Here is a 19,016-nt window from a genome sequence, read left to right as displayed (position 1 = left end):
ATGTTAGAAATGTTAATATCACCTTTTAAAAATGCTAATAAATTAAAATTCTAGGCAACATTGAATCCTGGCTCCTGCCTGGACAAGTCCCTGAAGTTTTCTTGGCAAGGTTTTTCAGAGGTGGTTTGCCATTGCCTCCTTCCCAGGGCTGAGAGAAAGTGGCTGGCCCAAGTCACCAAGCTGGCTTTGTGCCCAAGGCGGGACTAGAACTCTCATACCACGCCTGATTGGCTCTTGGGCTGAGAGGGAGGGACTGGCCCAAGTCACCAAGCTGGCTTTGTGCCTAAGGCAGAACTCAAACTCACCGTCTCCGGGTGTCTAGCCTGGTGCCTTAACCACAACACCAAACTGGCTCTTAACTTTGGTTTAACTTTTTGCATCGTATTTGCATTAGATAAATATATGGAGAATTCTAACTGTGTATTGTTGCAATGATATATTCTATTTCACGTTTTTATTTTCCTTTTTCTGTTACACTTCCCTCCTTTCTTGAGTACCTGTTGTTGTTGCTATTTTGGTAATGTATGTATCTATGTGTATTGTTTCTTTTTTCTGTTATCATCTAAAAAAGCAATGAAAAAAGAACAATAAAAACACCTTTGGTTTAACTTGCAGTTTAGTCCATCGACTGGCGTTCAGCGGGCCCTAGCAGAATGGGCAGCCCCTGACTTTGGCGAAAAGATCGGGATTCAAGACCCGTGAACCAGCCCGCCCACCAAGCACGACTCGGCTTGGAGAGAGCCCCCGAGGCCCACCCGCCACGGTTAGGCTCCGCGCCCCGGCGTTGCTCCCTCCGCCGACGCCGCACCCTCGGGCCGCCCGCCCGCCCGCCCGCCCGCCCGCCCGCCTGCCCGCCTGCCCGCCTGCCTGCCTGCCTGCCTCTGCAGGAAACCGGGACTCCCGGGCCAGGCTTACCCGCGGGACCCCCGCCCGGCCCGGCCGTTGAGCCACAGACGGCGCGTGGCCCGCCCGGCGGGGCGCACGGCGAGCGGAGCGGAGCGGACCGGGGGCGGTTGGCGACGCGCCGCGCGTTCCCCGGCTGGGCGCGGCGGGCGGAGTCGCCCATTTACCGGCGGCCGGGAAGCGAGGTCGCCCGCTCGCCGGCCCCGCCCCTTCCTCCTGCCACGGCGGCGCTCCGCCCGTTCCTCCCGGCCGCGCAGGCTCCTCCTCCGGCCGCGCTGCTCCGGGGCCGCCGCTGCGGGCGCTGCTGCTGCTGCTGCTGCTGCTGCTCTCCGGGCGGGCGGGCGAGCGGGGCCCGAGCCGGGCTGTGGCGGCGCGTCGAGGCCGGGGCGAGCGGTGCCCGCCGGGCTCCTCCGGGCGGGCCGGCGGCGGCTGCCTGTGCCTGGGCGGCGGCGGCGGCGGCGGCGGCGGCATGAAGGGGAAGGAGGAGAAGGAGAAGGAGAAGGAGGGCGGCGCGGGGCTGCCCGGCGGCGGGGTGGCGGGCGGCGGCAGCCCGGAGAAGACCCGCAGCGCGCAGGAGTACAAGGAGCAGGGCAACCGGCTCTTCGTCGGCCGCAAGTACCCGGAGGCGGCCGCCTGCTACGGCCGGGCCATCGTGAGTCGGCGGCGGGCCTGGGGCCCGGGCGGGGGGCCTCTGAGCATGGGCAGAGCGCGGCAGAGGGGGACTGGGGTTCGGGCGCGGCTGAGGCTCTGCCGCTTCCCCTCCGGATGGAGGCCCCTGCGGGAAGCAGAGTGCCTCTGAGCACAGGCAGTGGGTAGTTCGGCCACGGATGGGGTTGGGGGGGAGGAGCAAGGGCCGATCTTGTTGGGCTGCGGAGGGGAAGGGTGCCTCTGAGCACAGGCAGAGGGCTGGGTAGTTTGATGGGTGGATGGAGAGAAAGTTGCAGACAGGCTTATCTCATTAGGGCCTCCCTAGTTGGTCCAGGGAAGGAAGGAGCTGCGGAGGGGAAGAGTGCCTCTGAGCACAAGTAGGACCCTGGTATGGAAAGTTTGGGGGGATGCAAAGCTTGGTCAGTGTGTCTGTGTCTATAAGCGAGGGAAGAGGATGCCTCTGAGAACAAGCAGAATGCCACTCCCTCTTATTTGGGGGGCTTCATTGAAGGTCAGTGACCTCTCTGCATTTCTGCTTTCTCTGCAGACAGAATTAAACCTGAAGTGGGGGTTAGTTTTCCTCCCCAGAGCAAAGAGCATGGTCCTCTGAGCACAAGCAGAGTGCATGCCTTCATGAGCTGGATGGACAAAGAACAGGGATTCTCTCTCAGGGCTCAGCCTCTTCCGCAAGGATGTTTGGGCTGTGAGGCAAGAGGGATTCTAAATGCCAGCTGTGGCCCCAGGGGCGAGAAATGAGGTGGCAGCGGGGACAGGATGAGATGATGAATCAGCTGCAGTCACCTGACAGGGCCCCTGCAACTAAGGGGATGCATCTGGGCATGAGCAGAGAGCACAGGCAAGCCGAGCTGGCAGGTGTGGATCGGGGAATGCAAGGGAAGTGCTGGTGTGGGCGAAGGCTGGCTTGAACCTCGGCACCCCTCTCTTCCAAACAAGGACATAGATGGGGTGGGACCGGTTGATGCTGAGCTGGTTCAAGGTGAGAGTTGGGGGTGGGGCGGGTAGGGGGCTTGAGAAGTGGGTGGGGCTGGAGTGACCGGAAGGGTGTGTGAATGGGGTCATCCGCTCTGCGACCGGGAAGGTTGGGGTCAGGGCTGAGCAAACAGCTGGAAGGAAGATGCTGCTGGAATCAGGTGTTTATACTCTGTTCCCTTTAAAAACATGTACCCTGAGAGATGCGCGCCCGCTTTTGTGGCTGAGCTGGGATGACCTGTTGAACCAGGTCGGTCATAAACCCGGTGGCCGCGTGCGAACACACAAAGCGAGTTGATGTCCACCTTGGGTACGTGTTGTGTGAACCCACCCATTGGGCAGTTGAGGGTTCCAAAAATGGGTTGCTGTAATGCAGTAACTAGATTGTCATGTGTGAACAGGGCCGCAACTAGGGTCTGTGTCACCTGTGGGAAACATGGATTCCGTGCCCATTTTGGCGCCCCCCCAGTGCGGCATCCAGGGCACATGCCCCGGTTGCCCCCCACTAATTGCGGCCCTGTGTGTGAATAGAGCCTCTGTGCTGGAAATTTATTTGCGTCCTTAACCCCAAGAAGCTCGGGTTGATAATGGCCACCACGTTATTGCGCTGGCAGAGGTTCACGGAACAGACTTTCTTGACCAAACAGATATAATTCATTAGACTGGCTTAAAATCAGTGACTGGGTGTAATGGTATGTGGGAAAGACCTGGGGCACTGGGCCCAGAGACGCTGCCTAGGGAAGGGTCAGGTAAGACAGCGCAGCCTGGAGCTGCATACTGGGCTGGGCAAGAGGCTCAGGAGGGACCCTCCCGAGTTTCTCAGGCTGTAAAAAGAGAAGGTGGGAGATTAGTACTTTCAGGCTTGCAAGATTCTGTCAATGTGGCCTTACAATAAAGTAGAACTAGCTCATCTGGGTCATGCTTCCTGTCTGGTCAACCTGGAAGGCTGACACCAGGTTCACATTGCAGACAAGCGACACGCACTTTGCTTTAGCCTGTTATGGCAGCCTGGCTGTGACCTGTACAACAACCCTGTGAGGTGGGTCAGTTGGAAGGGGGAAGTGACTCAGCCAGGGCCAAATGGATCCAAACCCCCGGGCTGCTGGTTGAAGGAGGCTGCGTTGCATCATCCCCGTGACAAATGACGGGGCTGAGGTATCCGGGCGGCAAATGGGATGTGACTCATCTTCTGTGGGGCAAGTTGTGCTCCTTCTGATTCTCCAAAACCGTGCGCGCAAGTTCCTCGGGGCAGAATGAACGGAGGTGAAGTTGGCTGCATCCTGCAAGGAGGAAGGCAGCCCCACCACCTACCGGCACATCTGGAATGGGTGGAAAAGGGTACAGCTGGAACATCTTCCAGGGAGTTAATGGGATTGGGTGAATGCTAGATTTGGAAGCTATGTGGAGCCTCCAAATTCAAGAGCATGGTACCTTATTTATTGTTTTATTGAATTTTGAAGCTGCCCAACTCCAAAGAGACTCCGGGCTGCGTTACAAGTTAAAGACACAACATTATATAAAAACAACCATAGTCTAAGAGACACTATCCCACCACATCACACCCTCTTAGGGTGTTTTGTGGGCCCCTTTAGATTGGGAGTGATGGGGTGTGTGCCTGTTTTTGAATTTGTTCCCTCAGTGCGACTGCCCTCTTTTCTTACCTAATGTTGTGATATTCTTGCTTTTAAAATCTGGAGAGCTGCCCGGAGTCATTTTGCAGCTGGGGGGCCTAGGAAGTGGAGAAATAAAGCTGAGACTTTAGCAACAGGGTGAAAAAAATAATGCTGGCCTACATTTGAAGACCATTGTAAGTGTTGACAATGAAAGATGATATACAGGTAGTCCTCACAACAACCATTCATTTAATGATGGTTTGGACTTGCAACAGTGCTGAAAAAAAATGACTTACAACTGGTACTCACACGTATGACTGTTGCAGCGTCCCCATGGTCACATGATCACGGTTTGAGCACTTGGCAACTGGTTTGCATTTATGACCATCGCAGCATCCCGTGGTCATTTTCGACCTTCCTGGCCAGCTTCTGGCAGGCAAAATCAATGGGGATCTGTGTGATTCACTTAACGACCACGTGGTTTGCTTTACTCATGTGATTCGCTCAATGACTGCCACAAAACAGATCATAAAATCAGGTCAGATTCACTTAATGACCGCTTTGATTAGCAACCCAAATTCTGGTCCCAGTTGTGGTCGTTAAGCGAGGACTACCTGTATATATGTGTGTGTTCGTACCTTGAACAGTTGTAAAACATGCTGTGCCTGCTGCTAAGGTATATTTTTGCTGGTTTTATTTTGCTATTTTTATTATTTCTGCTAATAACTGGGATCATGCCTGTCCCAGATACTTTGGGCAATTTTGATTGGTCCTGTTTGCACGGATAGAAACAGCTGGATGGGTTTCCTAGTAAAAAGAATGTGCATCAGTTGAGTGCTGCTGAAAAGCCTGCATTGGTGTACCCTACTCCTGTGTCACTCGCTCTGGCTTTTATTTGCTAAGTGCAACTAAAAACACTTTTAACCAAGTCTGTGAGTCAGGGGTGTATTGCTGGGCTTAACACTGAGCCCAAAGACTTGATTTACTGAACTATAGTTTATTGAAATCCTTAGTGCATCCATAACACAATGCGTCCATAATGCTAAGTTGCCAATCATAGTTTACAAACCAAACCCCATGATGGCATAATGCCAGTCAAGCTTTTGGGTGCCTGGCATTTCTTGCCTGGTTTCTTGGAGGCAGTGTCTCCTCACCATCACCAACTACAAAGCCTGGTCTGGGCTATAGATGTGAGGCTTCTCTACGTAAGTTACTGCAGTTTTTCTCAACCTCAGCAACTTTAAGAGGTATGGACTTCATCTCCCTTGCTGGCTAGGGAATTCTGGGAGTTGAAGTCCACACATCTTCAAGCTGCCAAGGTTGAGAAATACTGATATACAGTACTTAATTAGGTTAACCTTTTTGACTATCTCCGTTGAAAGAAACTCTTTGCAGTTTGCATTGTCAATTCTCTGAGGCAAAGATCGCTCCTTTAAAAAAATCCCATTTTTCTTCAATGCTTTGTGTACTTCAGCGGCCTTGCAGTGATTACAGGAGAGGAGCAAGTTCTTGAAAATCCAGATTTTGTTTCAGAAGGCCCTCTGCCATTCCAAACTGATTGTAGGAGTTGCTCTGACAATCACTCTTAAGGGGCTGGTGGAAAGTCCTGCTAAGCCAGAAACTTATTTTCTTAAATGATCGTCAGATCCTAGAAAAGAATCAGGCTGATATCATCCTGGGTTTTGTTTTGATTTGAAAGTCTTTCCAGTCTCCTCTCTCCTTCCTTGCTCCTGCAAAATACCTTTTAATCTGTCCTCTTTTGAACCCCGCCAAGCTTTTCCATCCCAGCCAATGCGAAATGGATTTGCAAGAAATCCCCAGTTCTTAGAGGCTCCTTATGCTAAACGTTTGCAGGTTTTTTGTTTGTTTGTTTGTTTGTTTTTAACCAGGAATATTTTTGGAAGATTCCAGTTTGGACCTAAGCTAGCTTCTTTGAACTGGCTGCAGCTGTATGACTGACAGTGCATTTACCTAAAAAAATAATGCTGTTTCCATTTTCCTTTCAGCAACAGAGAGAGATTTTTGCTTGGGCTGAGCCAAAAAATAGCATGGCTAACCCTGGCACTTTTAATGGCTTTAATCATGGCGTTGACTGAAATCTCCTTTGGATGAGCTAGGGGCCCTTTCATGATGGGGCCCCTTTATAAGCTGAGGGGCCCCTTGAATTTGGAATAGCTGGGAATGATGCTCCAGAACATGAGTGGGAGTGAAGAGGGGTAAGATGAGGACAGTTTGATTTACTTTTGGAAATGATGTGTCAAGGAATACAGTCACTCCTCATGTATTCTGTGTTGCTCCTATCACAGTTCTAGTGCGGATCAGGTCCAGAGTCTTGCAGTTGATGTTTTGTGGGAGGGGCCAAGGATTGTGGGGTTCTGGGGCTTTACTTGCCCCCACCCCCAATGAACAGGTTAAACCAGTATTTCTCAACCTTGGCAACTTCAAGACGTGTGGACTTCGGCTCCCAGAATTCCCTACCCAGCCATGCTGGCTGGGGAATTCTGGGAGTTGAAGTCCACACATCCCAAAGTTGGCTGGGGAATTCTGGGGGGTTGAAGTCCACACATCCCAAAGTTGCCAAGGTCGAGAAACGCTGGGTTAAAGCAATGTTATCGTTTCTCATCATACTTGGAGACCATCTGGTTTCAGAGGCTGAACTGGGAGGATTTTTGTAGAATAAACGTAGTGTTGCAGCTGACAGTCCTGAATCTGCTGCCATCCAGCCTTACTGCTTTCCCTCCTTACAGTATCGCAATCCCTTGGTCGCCGTCTACTACACCAATCGCGCCTTATGTTACCTGAAAATGCAACAGCATGACAAAGCCCTGGCCGACTGCAAGCACGCCCTGGAGTTGGACGGCCAGTCGGTGAAGGCACATTTCTTCCTGGGACAATGCCAGCTGGAGATGGAGAATTATGACGAGGCCATTGCTAACCTTCAGAGAGGTGAGTCGGAGAGCCGTGCAAGCAAGCCGTGGGCTCTGATGCAGGCAGAGCAGAGAATCCCTTCTTGGCGCCTGGAGGAGAGAGTCAGTGGCCCGTGGGCAGATCAGGGCGACTAAAACTTGCCTCATATGGTACAGTGTGACAGTGGACTGCACTGCACAGTTGATTGCAATATTTAGTTGCATTGTATTGTGGTACAGGCAGTCCTCGCTTAGTGACCGCCTCGTTTAGTGACCGCCTCCGGTTGTGACGGTGATCAGCTTTGTGACCAATCCTCGCATTTACGACCTTTGCAGGTCTGTAAAGCAAAGAAAAGCTGAAGGAAGGTTGTAAGCACGGCTGTGCTTTCAGTTAGCAACCACTTTGCTTAACGACCGAGTTGCTGGTCCCAACTGTGGTCGCTAAACAAGGACCCTCTATATTCTAAGGCATGTCAATTGTAGTATTGTCAATTGCAGAATGCAATCAATTGAATCCAGTCAATTGCGGAGCACTCAGGTTGTCACTCTTGGCCTTGGGCAGCTCTTTGGGGTCAGGCCCTTCCTGCTCAACTACTGTTGAGGATCAGAGGGGGATGAATCTTACTCCTTTCGGCTGACAAGCATGTGGAAACCCACAGAAATTTGGCCACATTTTGCACCCTTGCCAGTGAAAAAATTGCCTCGCAGGCATTTACTTTTGTATTATGTTTTCTAGTTTCTTTTGCTCTGAACTATGTATTCATAAACTCACATGGACAGTTTTTTCATCGTATAATGCTGGTTTCTGACTGTAGTGAACTGTAATGAACTCTGTTCTGCTTTGTAGCATCAGAAGTAAATTGCATTTGTAACATTAAAAAATGATGGGCATCAAGGAACAAATACAATACGATCGTAAACATTATTGTATAAACATCACCCCACAAGTCTGCCTGCTTTCCCTCTTATCCTAAAGCTCCAAGTTCCCTGTTTAACTGCTTTTTCCTCTGTGCTCCTTGGCTGGAAGACTTCTTTGTTAAGAGGGTGTTTTGATCTGGGGGAAGAATTTGCAGATGGGGGTGACCTTCAGACCGAGGCCCCAAGTATCCCTCATGGCCATGGAAATGCACTCTTCATCTTTGTCCCTTGCATCCTGAGATCCAAGGCCAACCATTTTCTCCTGAGCTGAATCATCAGGGGGAGGGTGGGTGGGTGCATGTGGGGGCAGGAGTCCATCCTAGCATCTCTGAGTCGAGCTTTCGGTTCAGAAAAAAAAATGCAAATTTGGGTAGGCCAACTGCTTTTGCAGGATCCAACTTCTGCGGGTTTGCTTTGATTAACGTGGTGTGTTAGAGCCAACCATGGTTACAGATTCTGCCTGATTTGGAACTATGCTTCAAAACGAGTCAGCAACCCACAGCTGAAAAGATTCTGCAAGGGCATTGTTCGTAAGCATTGTTGGAACGCCAGGGGTGGTCCTTGCTGACCGTGAGTTTCTCTGTTTTGTGCGGCTGTTCAAAAGTACTATTCTAATTAAAAACATTAAGTGGAAAGTTGGTCTGCTGCAAAATAAAGCACACACAGACACACACAAATATTTATTTGCAGCAATGCCTTTGTACCCCCCTTGGGGATGGTTGGGTGCCATTGCAATAACCCTTTTGTGAATTGGCAAGTTTTCCTTGGTGGCCAATTTTTTGAAAGTACCTACTGCCCCCTCCCAAATTCCAAACTGACTCTGAGAGCTTACCTTCCCTTAAGCCAGCCTTTCTCAACATTTTGACCCTGGAGGAATCCTTAAAATATTTTTCAGGCCTCAGGGAACCCCTGCACAGTCAGGCTCAAATATAGGCCAGGTTATAATAATAATGTATTTGTTTCATGGGTAGGCCTGTATGTATGCATTAACGGTGTTCTTCAACTAAAAATAAAGAATGAAACGTACCCCTTTAATGCGAGGTTGCCCAAATTTGAAATGATTTTTAAAATAAATCGTGATCTCCCAGGGAACCCCTAGTGACCTCTCACGGAACCTGAGGGTGCCACGGAACCCTGCTGGAGAAACCCTGCTTTAAGCTAAGGCATCGGAGACCTCCCAGAAAACATGCCTTCAGCCCAGATATTATTTATATGTAACAGAAATCTATGTTTGCTTCTTTTTTTTTTTTTTTTAGGGCTAAAATCCCACAAATTTCCTTGTGGCCAGGCAGGAAAGACAGCAAGGAAGTGTGTGGACCTGTGACTTACAAATTAAGTTTATTCATTTTTAATTTACTAAGTTTCTATCAACGTAAGTTTCTGTAAACTCCCTTCATGGGGTATAATTTCACTCGTGTAAACTTGCCCGCCTCAGATGGACGAATTGTCTCCAAATTCCCAACTCTGCTTTTCATTTTAAAAAATATTCTAGCCCTCCAGATTCCCTTCTCTCACGCCCTGATCTTGTTTGCTGAAAACCCTTTTCCTAAGGTAGTTCAGAAGACCTCAGAGAAGGGTAGGCAGAGAGACGTTTGAAGGGTGAAATGTGGAGCTTTGGATGTTGTTCGTGCGTCTATCGCACGTAGCTGCTGCTTCTGTGTTCCCTCCTCTTTCCTTCCCCAGCCTGCTGCCCCAGGATGGGTTGGGTAGTCGTAGCCCAAGCTGGCTGGAGCATATGGGAGCTGTAGTTCACCTCTGGGGGCTGTCAGATTGGGGAGAGCATCTTAAACCAAAAAGAGCCTGCATCTGTTGAGCTGGGCTTTGGGAGCTGTAGCTGAATGTGCATAGAATAGACCGGGCGGGTGGCTATGCGCCAAAAAACAGGGTGAGGAGAACTTGTTTTTCCGCTCCTGTTTTTTGTGTGCCGTTCCCGTTGCAGCTGAGTTTGTTGCGTTACATTTTCAGCCCACAACCTCGCCAAAGAGCAACGGTTGAATTTTGGAGACGACATTCCGAGCGCCCTGCGCATCGCCAAGAAAAAGCGTTGGAACAACATCGAGGAGAAGCGGATCAACCAGGAGAACGAGTTGCATGCTTATCTCACCAAGCTCATCATGGCAGAGAAGGAGAGGTAGGCATGAGGAAGGGTGTTGGGCATGGATGGGAAGACACTCTGAGAAAGCCTGGACCCAACTGTTAGTGGGAAAAGATCTGCTGACAGGTGACCCTTGAGGAAGACTGAGCTCATCCTTTTCTTTCAGCCAGCCCACCTCACAAGGTTGTTGCTGTGAAGAAGGACAGGAAGGAGGAATGCTATGATAGGCCACCGTGGGCTCCTGGGTGAAAAGCAGGATATAAATCCAATAAAGATAACATTGATGTCCTGCTGGGTGGCAGGATCTGTGTGTCCTTGGCTGATCCTGAAAGCTATGTAGGGTCAGAAGTGGTTAGTACTTGGAGGGGAGAGAATTAGGACATCCCAGGCTTGTCACTTGTGAACTTCCCAGCAGAAAGTACCAACAGAACATGTCCACATGATTGCAAAAGAAAATGACCAGAGCCTTTCCTTTATTGTGAGCATTTAGATAGCGTAATGCAATAACTGCAGGTATTTCCATCTGGTTTATCCAGTTGATCAGCAAATTGGTAAGATGGCTAGTTCTCTTTTTCCTGGACCAAGAGGGTGAAGGTGGCCAAGAGAGTGGAGAACTCCCATTTTCCTTGCAGCAGATGTCTCTTCTTCCATCTATCCATCCATCCACCCATCCATCCATCCATCCATCCATTTCATGCATATGGCCACCCCCCTCAAATACATGACTGGGGAGCTAACAGCGAATAAAAGCAAGATAAAAATATCACAATGAAATAATAAGATCTGCAGCCACCAAGATTTTTTTGAAAAAAAACAACCAACACAATTAACTTCATCACAATATCGGCTCGACCAACACCCAAGGCCTCAGGCTCCGTAACAAAATCAGGTCTTTGAGGCCTTATGGGAAGCCAGTAGGGTTGGACCAAGGCTGATCTCCAGGAGAATGATGTTCCAGAGGGCAGGCGCCATGACAGAGGAGGCTCGCTTTTGGGACAGCCACGTGGCCTCCCCTCCCATCCTCACCCCCTCCCCGCCCTTTGTTTCTCTTCCAGGGAACTTGATGAATGTCAACGGGCACAGGAGGAGGAGAACATGGACGAAAACCGGAGCCGGGCACAATTGGCCAACATCCGAGCCAAACACGTGAGGACCCCTTGTTGGGTTTGGCCCTGTGCTGCGGGGCCTCCATGGGACCGAAGGACGCCTTTGGGCTCTTTGGATCAGAAGCAAGCAAAGCCGTGGGGCCTCTCCTCCCGTCCCCTCGGGGGCGGGAGGCGCAGACAGATTTCCCTGCCCTGGAATGGGCAACAGAAGGCACCGCTTGCATGGCAACGCCGCTTGGCCAAAGGTGGATTTTATGAAAGGGCATCGGTGTTGCCAAGCTGGCTGTCTCTTCGTCCGGTGCGGCTTGGTTTGTCAGTTGCATTGGAGGAAGCCACGGGCAACTGGCGAAAGCTGATGCCTTTTAAGAAAAGGCGTTAGTTGGAAAACGTGCTACCGAGCCCCTCCCTTTATCCCAGCACAGGCCAGCACGGCTCTCCTCCTGTGTCGGTCTGAGATGGTCAGATGGTCTGTCCCTTGAGGTGCAGCTTGGGATCTGCTTCGTTCGGGGATGTCCCTGGAGAGAGCCCGGGAGAGGGCCTGGAAGCCAATAAACTCCCTCCTGGACTTTAGGAAACCACTAAAGACCTGGCTCTGTCATCAGGCCTGGGGCGGGGGAGAGAATAGTCATTCCTGGGGATGGCTAGTCTCTTAGAAGGACCCTGCTCTGCTTGCGAATCACAAAGAACTTTTAGCCATCGTGTTCCTATTATATTTATTTTTATTATGTATTATCATTTTATAGTTTTATATTCCTCTTATTTATGTTTTATTGTAAGCTGCCCAGAGCCCCTTTTGTAGGAGATGGGCAGTGATACGTTTGATTAACAAACAAACAAACATATATTCAGCAAGCATTACGTGAACAGAGGGGCGAAGCTTTCCTTAAGTCCTAGGAAGAGACTTGAGCTGACTTCACCCTGTTTCACTGGGGTATAAGAGGGAGAAGAGGAAAACCACAATTAGATTGGCAAGATTCTGTTGTTAATAGCCTACAGTAGTCCTCGACTTACGACCACATTCGGAACTGGAACTCCCGTTGTACGTCGTTGCAGTTGTAAGTCGAGTCACCACGTGACAGGACCCAAATTTACGACTATTCTTATGGTGGTCATTAAGTGAAACTTGGGTCGTTAAGCATATCCAGCTTCCCCAGTGGGCGTTTTCTGCCAGAAAACTGGGGGGGGGGGGAAATCCGCAAAATACGATGGTGTGACCGCGGGACGCTGCAGCGCCAGTCAGAAATGGAGCTGGCTGCCAGGTGCCCAAAATGCGATCGTATGACCGTGGGGGTGGTGGCGCGAGGTTTCGCAACGCTTGGAAGTGCTTTGAATGAAGCACCCATTCTGTGGCCATCGTAACTTCGGGCCGTTGTTAAACGAACGGTCATAAATTGAGGACTACCTGCATCTCACTAAAACTTAGATCCAGTCTTCACGTGGCGTCTGTTTTCTGGCCTGGGCAGCCTCGGCGGGACTGTCGGAACCAGCGGCCCCCAGCCCAGAGGTAACGGGTGGCCTCCAAGGCCGACGGGCCTCCCGGAGTAACCCGTCCACTCCTCTCTGGAAGCCGCCGAAGATTGCCTGGCGTTGGGATGGGTGGCCAGGCAAGGAGCGGTTGGGTCATGCTAACGGGCCCATTCCTCTTTCAGGAAAAGTATCTAGCGGACATGGACGAGCTCTTCTCCCAGGTGGATGAGAAGCGGAAGGTGAGGTCACGGTTGAGCTGGAGCTGGCCCGCCCTGGCCGTTGCTAGTCCAGGCCAAGGAACGCTGAGCCGCCTCGTGGCCACTTCGGCACCTAAGTCCCCAAAGAGGCATCTGGGGGTGGAACGGCACGCGGGAAAGGCCTTGGGAGGCGGGGCAGAGAGGCGCTGCCTAGGGAGCAGTCAGGTAAGAGGTGGCTGGGCCCGCAGCTGGATAGTGGGCGGGGCAAGAGGCTGAGGAGGGACCCTCCCTAGTTTCTCGGGCTGTAAAGGAGATGGGGGGGGGGGAGAATTGCACTTTCAGACTTGCAAGATCGATGCCAGCCTTCCCAGGTAGACCAGACAGGAAACACGACCAGATGAGCTGATTCTGCTTTACTGTAAGGCCACATTGACAGAATCTTGCAAGTCTGAAAGTGCAATTCTCCCCCCTTCTCCTTTACACCCTGAGAAGCTAGGGAGGGTCCCTCCTGAGCCTCTTTCTCCACCCGCTATCCAATTCCAGGCTAAGCCGTCTCTTATCTGACCGTTTCCTAGGCAGCGTCTCTTTGCCCAGCCTCCCAAGTTCTTTCCCGCGTGCCGTTACTTCATGCCAGCGTGTCCAGAATCTTCTTGCTACTTTTTAGACTTAATGCCAACACTGGATTTCCCCTTGAAGGCTTTTGGCTAAGGTGGTATCAGTGATGTAATACATAAATGTTTTGGAAATTAACTGAATTCAGGAAAACAAAATGAAACAGAAAGCAATTGTGCTGCATTGTGCCAGCTCTGTACATTGTTGTTATTTCCATGATGGTTTGGGGGGCTCCATATATACAAAGCCATAAAAGCCGGCTGGGTGACTTTGGGCCAGTCCCTCTGTCTCAGCCCAACCCACCTCACAGGGTGGTTGTTCTGGGGAAAATAAGAGGCAGGAACATTAGGTATGTTCGCCACCTTGAGCTACATAGATGATGGATGATGATAATCATCCTCCCACTGGAGAAGATGATAATCATCTCCTCCAGTGGGAGGAGATGGGTGGTGACAAATTTGATAAATAAATAAAACAAATAATATAATAATAATAATGAAAAATACTCAAGAGATATTCTTAGGAAATGAAAATGGTGGAAAACCTGAAATTTAGAAGCTTGATGCAGAGTTGGAAATGCCAAGTGCTGTTCTCTTCTTCTGGGCCAGAAACGGGACATCCCAGATTACCTCTGTGGGAAAATCAGCTTCGAACTGATGCGCGAGCCTTGCATTACGCCGAGTGGGATCACTTACGACCGGAAGGACATAGAAGAACATCTCCAGGTAAATGAGACATGTTGGCTGCCCCAGAGGTGGAAAGTGGAGTTGGTCCATGCAGTGCAGCCCCAGTCTCTACACAGGAATCCAAGTCATGGAATACCTGTGTGGATGAACTGCATGGCTGGGAGAATCCCAAACTTGGAGCTGGCCGTAGAGCAGACTCCTAGTTCAGAATAAATATGTGTGACCGCAAGATCTTGGAAAGGGATATTCCCTGGCCGCCTTAGCTTTCTTTTAGGGGTAAGAACAAGGTCCTTAAGGATAGACAGCCTTTTGAAGTGGAGTCCTTGGTATTTTGACAAGTCAGTAACACCAGATGTCATTGAACTAGCCTTCGGACAGATGGAATTGAAACCTAAGTCCCTGAGAGATACACGTCTATGTGATATTCATTGTGGCTGATTTAATTCAGACTGGGCTACCCTATCTTGGAGATGCTCAGGTTCTAGATGGGTGGGGACCATGAACCACATATGGCCTCTGGGAGACTGCTCCATAAAGTTCAGGTGGCCCGGACAAAGAAATAGGCAGGGCCAAGAGAATGGCTGTATGTGATTTAGCTTGACGCTTAATGAAAAAACAATTATATGAGTCAATATGATGGTTCCCCCTGTCTTCAAGGAGCCCTTGAGTTGCACCCAACTCCTGGTGACTTCATGGACTCTTCCATGTAGTTTTCTTGGCAGCAGAATAGAAGTGTTTGGACATTACTTTCTTGAAGAGAATGTATGTAGCTCAGGGTTGAATGGTGAAGTCTTTGGTGCTCTCTGAGCTTGGTTGTGGGCTTGCAGACGTTTCATTACCCGACTAGGTAACACCATCAGTGCTGGTGAGTGTGGGGTTTGAACTCCACAGTTCAACCCTGAGCTACATATATTCTCTTCTATTGGAGCCAGACAAACAACCAGGCAGAAAACAATACTCAGGGAACTACCAAGGAGAAAACCACAGTCCCACCAACACTGGCAGGGGAAGCTACTGTATATAAACAGGGAGCAAACCCCACACTCAACAGCACTGATGATGTTACCTTGTTGGGTCATGAAACGTCTGCAAGCAAACAAGCTCAGAGAGCACCAAGGACTCCACAGTTCAACCCTGAGCTACAGGTGTTCTCTTCTGTTGGAAATCTTGATGGTTGAGGGAAGAGGCTGAAGGCTGCAATGGACGGACTGAGTGATACAAATGAAGGATTTGGAGGTTTTCTTTTCCTGAGTAGTTTTTTCTTTTTTCCTTTTCTTAAACTGATTTTCCTAAGCAATCGACTGATCTCATCTGGGCTTAGAAACCAATTAGGACTGCATCTGATTAGTATCTTGGTGGGCTAAGCAGGCAAAGAAAAAAAATCCACACAGAAGGAAATGGCAGCCAAGAATGCATCATGTCACCAGGAGTTGAGCTGGATTCAGGTTGCCTCACCTGCTGCAGCTTTATAAATACATAGGCAGTGGCTGTTGTGTGGAAGCTCAGAAAATGTCTAGGGTTGGGGGAAGAAAGAAGACCAGTGCCTTATTTAGCTGCTGCTCTTCACCCCGCTCCATACTGGTGTCAAGAAGAGCCAGCCTAAAGTACACAAAGCGTGGAGCAGATCTTCAGGCCACCTTCATCCAACGAAGCAAAACTCCAAGGTTGGCCTGGCTTGATACCAGCCATTTTTCTCTTTAGTGCCGGCTGCCGCTCTGCAGTTTATTACGATTCATTCCATGTGTAGGGCTGACCCGGTGGTGTGAAAATTGGAATGGATTCTCTGTTTTGCATGGCAAAACTCAATCATTTTAGGTGTTTTCGTGCTGGCCTTCAACGTTTGGGTAGCTGGCAAGGGCAATCCTCAGAGCCTTAACATGACCACAGAGCAGAAAAAATGAAACAGATGGAAAATAATTAGATCAACCATCATCATCTTTAAGCTTTCATGGAATATTGGTTTTATCCTGGCCTTGCTGGTGTTTGGAAGTTACCTCCTTCCCTGACTCCTGCCCCTCTCCTCACTACTGCCTCTTCTCTGTCTTCCCCAGCGGGTCGGCCACTTTGACCCTGTGACCCGAAGCCCGCTGACCCAGGACCAGCTGATTCCCAACCTGGCCATGAAGGAGGTGATTGACGCATTCATATCCGAAAACGGCTGGGTGGAAGATTACTGACACCCGAAAGATGGGATTGCTCCTAGGGCGCCCCAGCCGTGGCCACGGCAACAAAGAAGGCCCCCTCTGGACCACTGCACCAGACTGCTCGCTGGGCCAGCCCTACGCCTTAGGCCCTCTCCCTTGCCCCTCCTTCGCCTGGCTCGGCTGAGTTGGGCCCAGCTATCCTTCCCCCCTCTGGATCCCGTTTCGGGCAATGGGGAGACCTTGGCCTCAATCTCAAGAGGGTGGAAGATCACTCTTGGCACTGAAGCTCAAACATGAGAGTTGCTCCTTTTCACGGGCTCCGGAAGTCCTTTGGCCAGCCCCGGCCGAGCTTCGGAGCCCCGTCTGACTTTGGTATCAAACCGCCCCCCCTCCGGCTTCCACCCAGATCCCTTCGCCCCCTTGCTCCGCACGCCTTCCTCCCACGCCAGCCAGCCGCTCTCACCAAGGACCCGGCTCCTCTGGGGATCAAAGAATGAATCTGCACCCCCCTCCAAAAGGAGATTCCCCAGCTATCTTCTTTCCCGTTCTCTGTCTGTACAAAGTTCTCGTTCTCGCCGTTTTCCCGCCTGTCCAGAAGAGTTGAAGTTCCGTGCCTGCTTCTCTGTAAATAAACGGCCACTGATTTCAGGGCGGGTCGGGGAGGGTCAAACAGATGGTTATTTACCGAACTTGGCTGGAATTGGCGCTTCAGGGGGGAGGAACCGTCTCCCCAGCTTGCAGGTAGTTGTATCGACGGATGGGGAGAACGCTGAGCCCCCTGGCTCCATTCTGGGTAGTTGTTTTACCTATTAAAATACTCAAAGTTCATGATTTGGGTTGGCTTTTAATTAAACCCCCCCCTCCCCCTCCAGTAATCGCAGCATGGTTTTGCAGCATTTTATTTGGAGCATCCCCTCTCGAGAAGGAAAATGGGGAAATCAACATATGGCCTTTCTGGTTTTTTGGAGTTCTTTGCCATGGGTGATGTTGATCAAGTCAAATATGTGCATGGGAAGGGCCAGGACACTGCAAGGATACAGTGATCAGTTGGAGAAGAACATTCTGCTTGTTTGCACCTGTTTATTTCTATATCTCTCGCTCCTTTCAGCATTAGGCACACTATCCAAAAATTCTGTTATGCCTTTTTTTTTTTTTAAGAAGATGCGCCAAACATTGCAGGGCAAAGGGTCCCATGCAGCGTGCCAGCCACGCCTTTCCTGGGCACTCTGTTCTGTTTTCCTTCCGCATCAGGACCCAAGTCCACACAGGCATACCAAATTCACCTTTGGCAGAGACAGGGTTTTCCCAGCTCCCCTCATATCCTGCTGCTGATTGCTGGATGGCATTCTTTGGCTCACCAATTAGGATACTTGGGGCACACGAGGAAGAAGAAAATCTGGAAATTATCTCTTCTGCAAGGAAACAATTATAAAATGCAATCTTGTTCAACTTGCGGCTGAGTGAGAGCATGGAAGATGCCCAGTGCCTGTTTAAAAAAAAAAAGTTTCTACTGGCACCTGGGCATCTTCCTGTCTTGTTCTCTCTAGATCCTGGTCAACCTGTCTCTGGGCATGTCCAAAGTGCCTTTCCCTCACCAGTAAGGAAATGCAGCCTGGTTAAAGAGAATGTTAACAGTAAAAGATGCTGTGCAGGTACGAGTCTGATGCTTATGTTAAAAAAAAACATTTCTACCCCATTTACCTCTTTTCTCCTTTACCTTCAGAGGTACCTCTTTGCTGGACAAAGAACTAAAATTTCTGACCTGTACTTAGCCCACAAGCAGGCAAAGACTGACGTGAAATAAAGCCAGCTTCAGAGGATACAACTGAAAAAGCAAGCGTGGGGCAGCCCAGCCCCTTGTGTTGAAATCCGCTTCTTTTAGAAACAGATCCTTTATGGTGCCCTAAATGTAGGGAAAACGTTCTAAAATGTTCTTCACGGTGTGATCAGGGCTTCTGTAGATGGTTTGCATCAGTAATGGACATATGGTGGCCTTCCACTCCATTCTGGGTGACACCCACTTTGAGTACAGCTGTTTGGGGAATGGAGGGGCAGAAAGATGGTGCTCCACCTCATCCAGTGACCCAAAACAAGGTCAAGAGCAGATGGTTGGGGATAGTAGTTTAGCAACATCTGGAGGACTACATTTCAGAAGCTGGTTCCTTTGTAGATGGCCATCAAGGTAGGGATAGGGGAGGGAAAAGGATGGTACACTCCAACTTGGAAGGAAATCTGTATGAGCTTTGGAGTCTTCAAGGCCAAAACACAGCCAGCGTTTCCGTGACAACCATCACAGCTTTCCTGCTATGAACTCTTGGGTGTCCAACCTCTGTATGCTTGTTCTGTGAACAGTTCCCCACCCCCCAGTGGTATTTGGGAACAGAACAGCAAGCTGCCCAGACCAAAGCAAGAAATCAGGGAAAAAGGAGAATCAAGTCATTCTGATTAAAGTACAAGTTGCATTTTTTATTTTTATGCTAAGGTCTGCTGTGGTAATCGACATCAGCCAGGGATATACGTGATAAAAATAGGGGATCCGGGTGGGAATCTGCTGGTGAGATTTCTGTATGTCAGGTTGGTGGTAGAATCAATTTGGGGGAGAAAAAAAAAATGTAGCCATGTCCTGACATAAAAACAGGGGAGGATGGATAAACAGGTTCCTTCCACAGAAACGAGTGCTTTCATCTTCCTGTTGATCACCAACATGCTTCCCATTACAAGTCAGGAGATC

The 19,016-nt window shown here is 50.0% G+C and overlaps 1 protein-coding gene across 1 annotated transcript; it reads left to right on the top strand.

Moving 5' to 3' along the window:
- The first annotated feature begins 1,271 nt into the window (after positions 1-1,271).
- STUB1 (STIP1 homology and U-box containing protein 1) lies at positions 1,272-17,113 on the top strand. The gene is made up of 7 exons (XM_063315248.1): positions 1,272-1,555; positions 6,902-7,100; positions 9,944-10,109; positions 11,129-11,219; positions 12,829-12,885; positions 14,064-14,180; positions 16,193-17,113. Exons 1-7 carry the CDS (start codon positions 1,373-1,375, stop codon positions 16,316-16,318), a joined length of 939 nt encoding a protein of 312 aa, XP_063171318.1. The 5' UTR covers positions 1,272-1,372; the 3' UTR covers positions 16,319-17,113.
- Positions 17,114-19,016: the final 1,903 nt, after the last annotated feature.

Source organism: Candoia aspera, chromosome 14 (assembly GCF_035149785.1).
Source record: "Candoia aspera isolate rCanAsp1 chromosome 14, rCanAsp1.hap2, whole genome shotgun sequence".
Classification (NCBI taxonomy): Eukaryota; Metazoa; Chordata; class Lepidosauria; order Squamata; family Boidae; genus Candoia; species Candoia aspera.
Note: the sequence above shows the minus strand (reverse complement) of the source record. Positions and strands in the feature narration are given on the sequence as shown.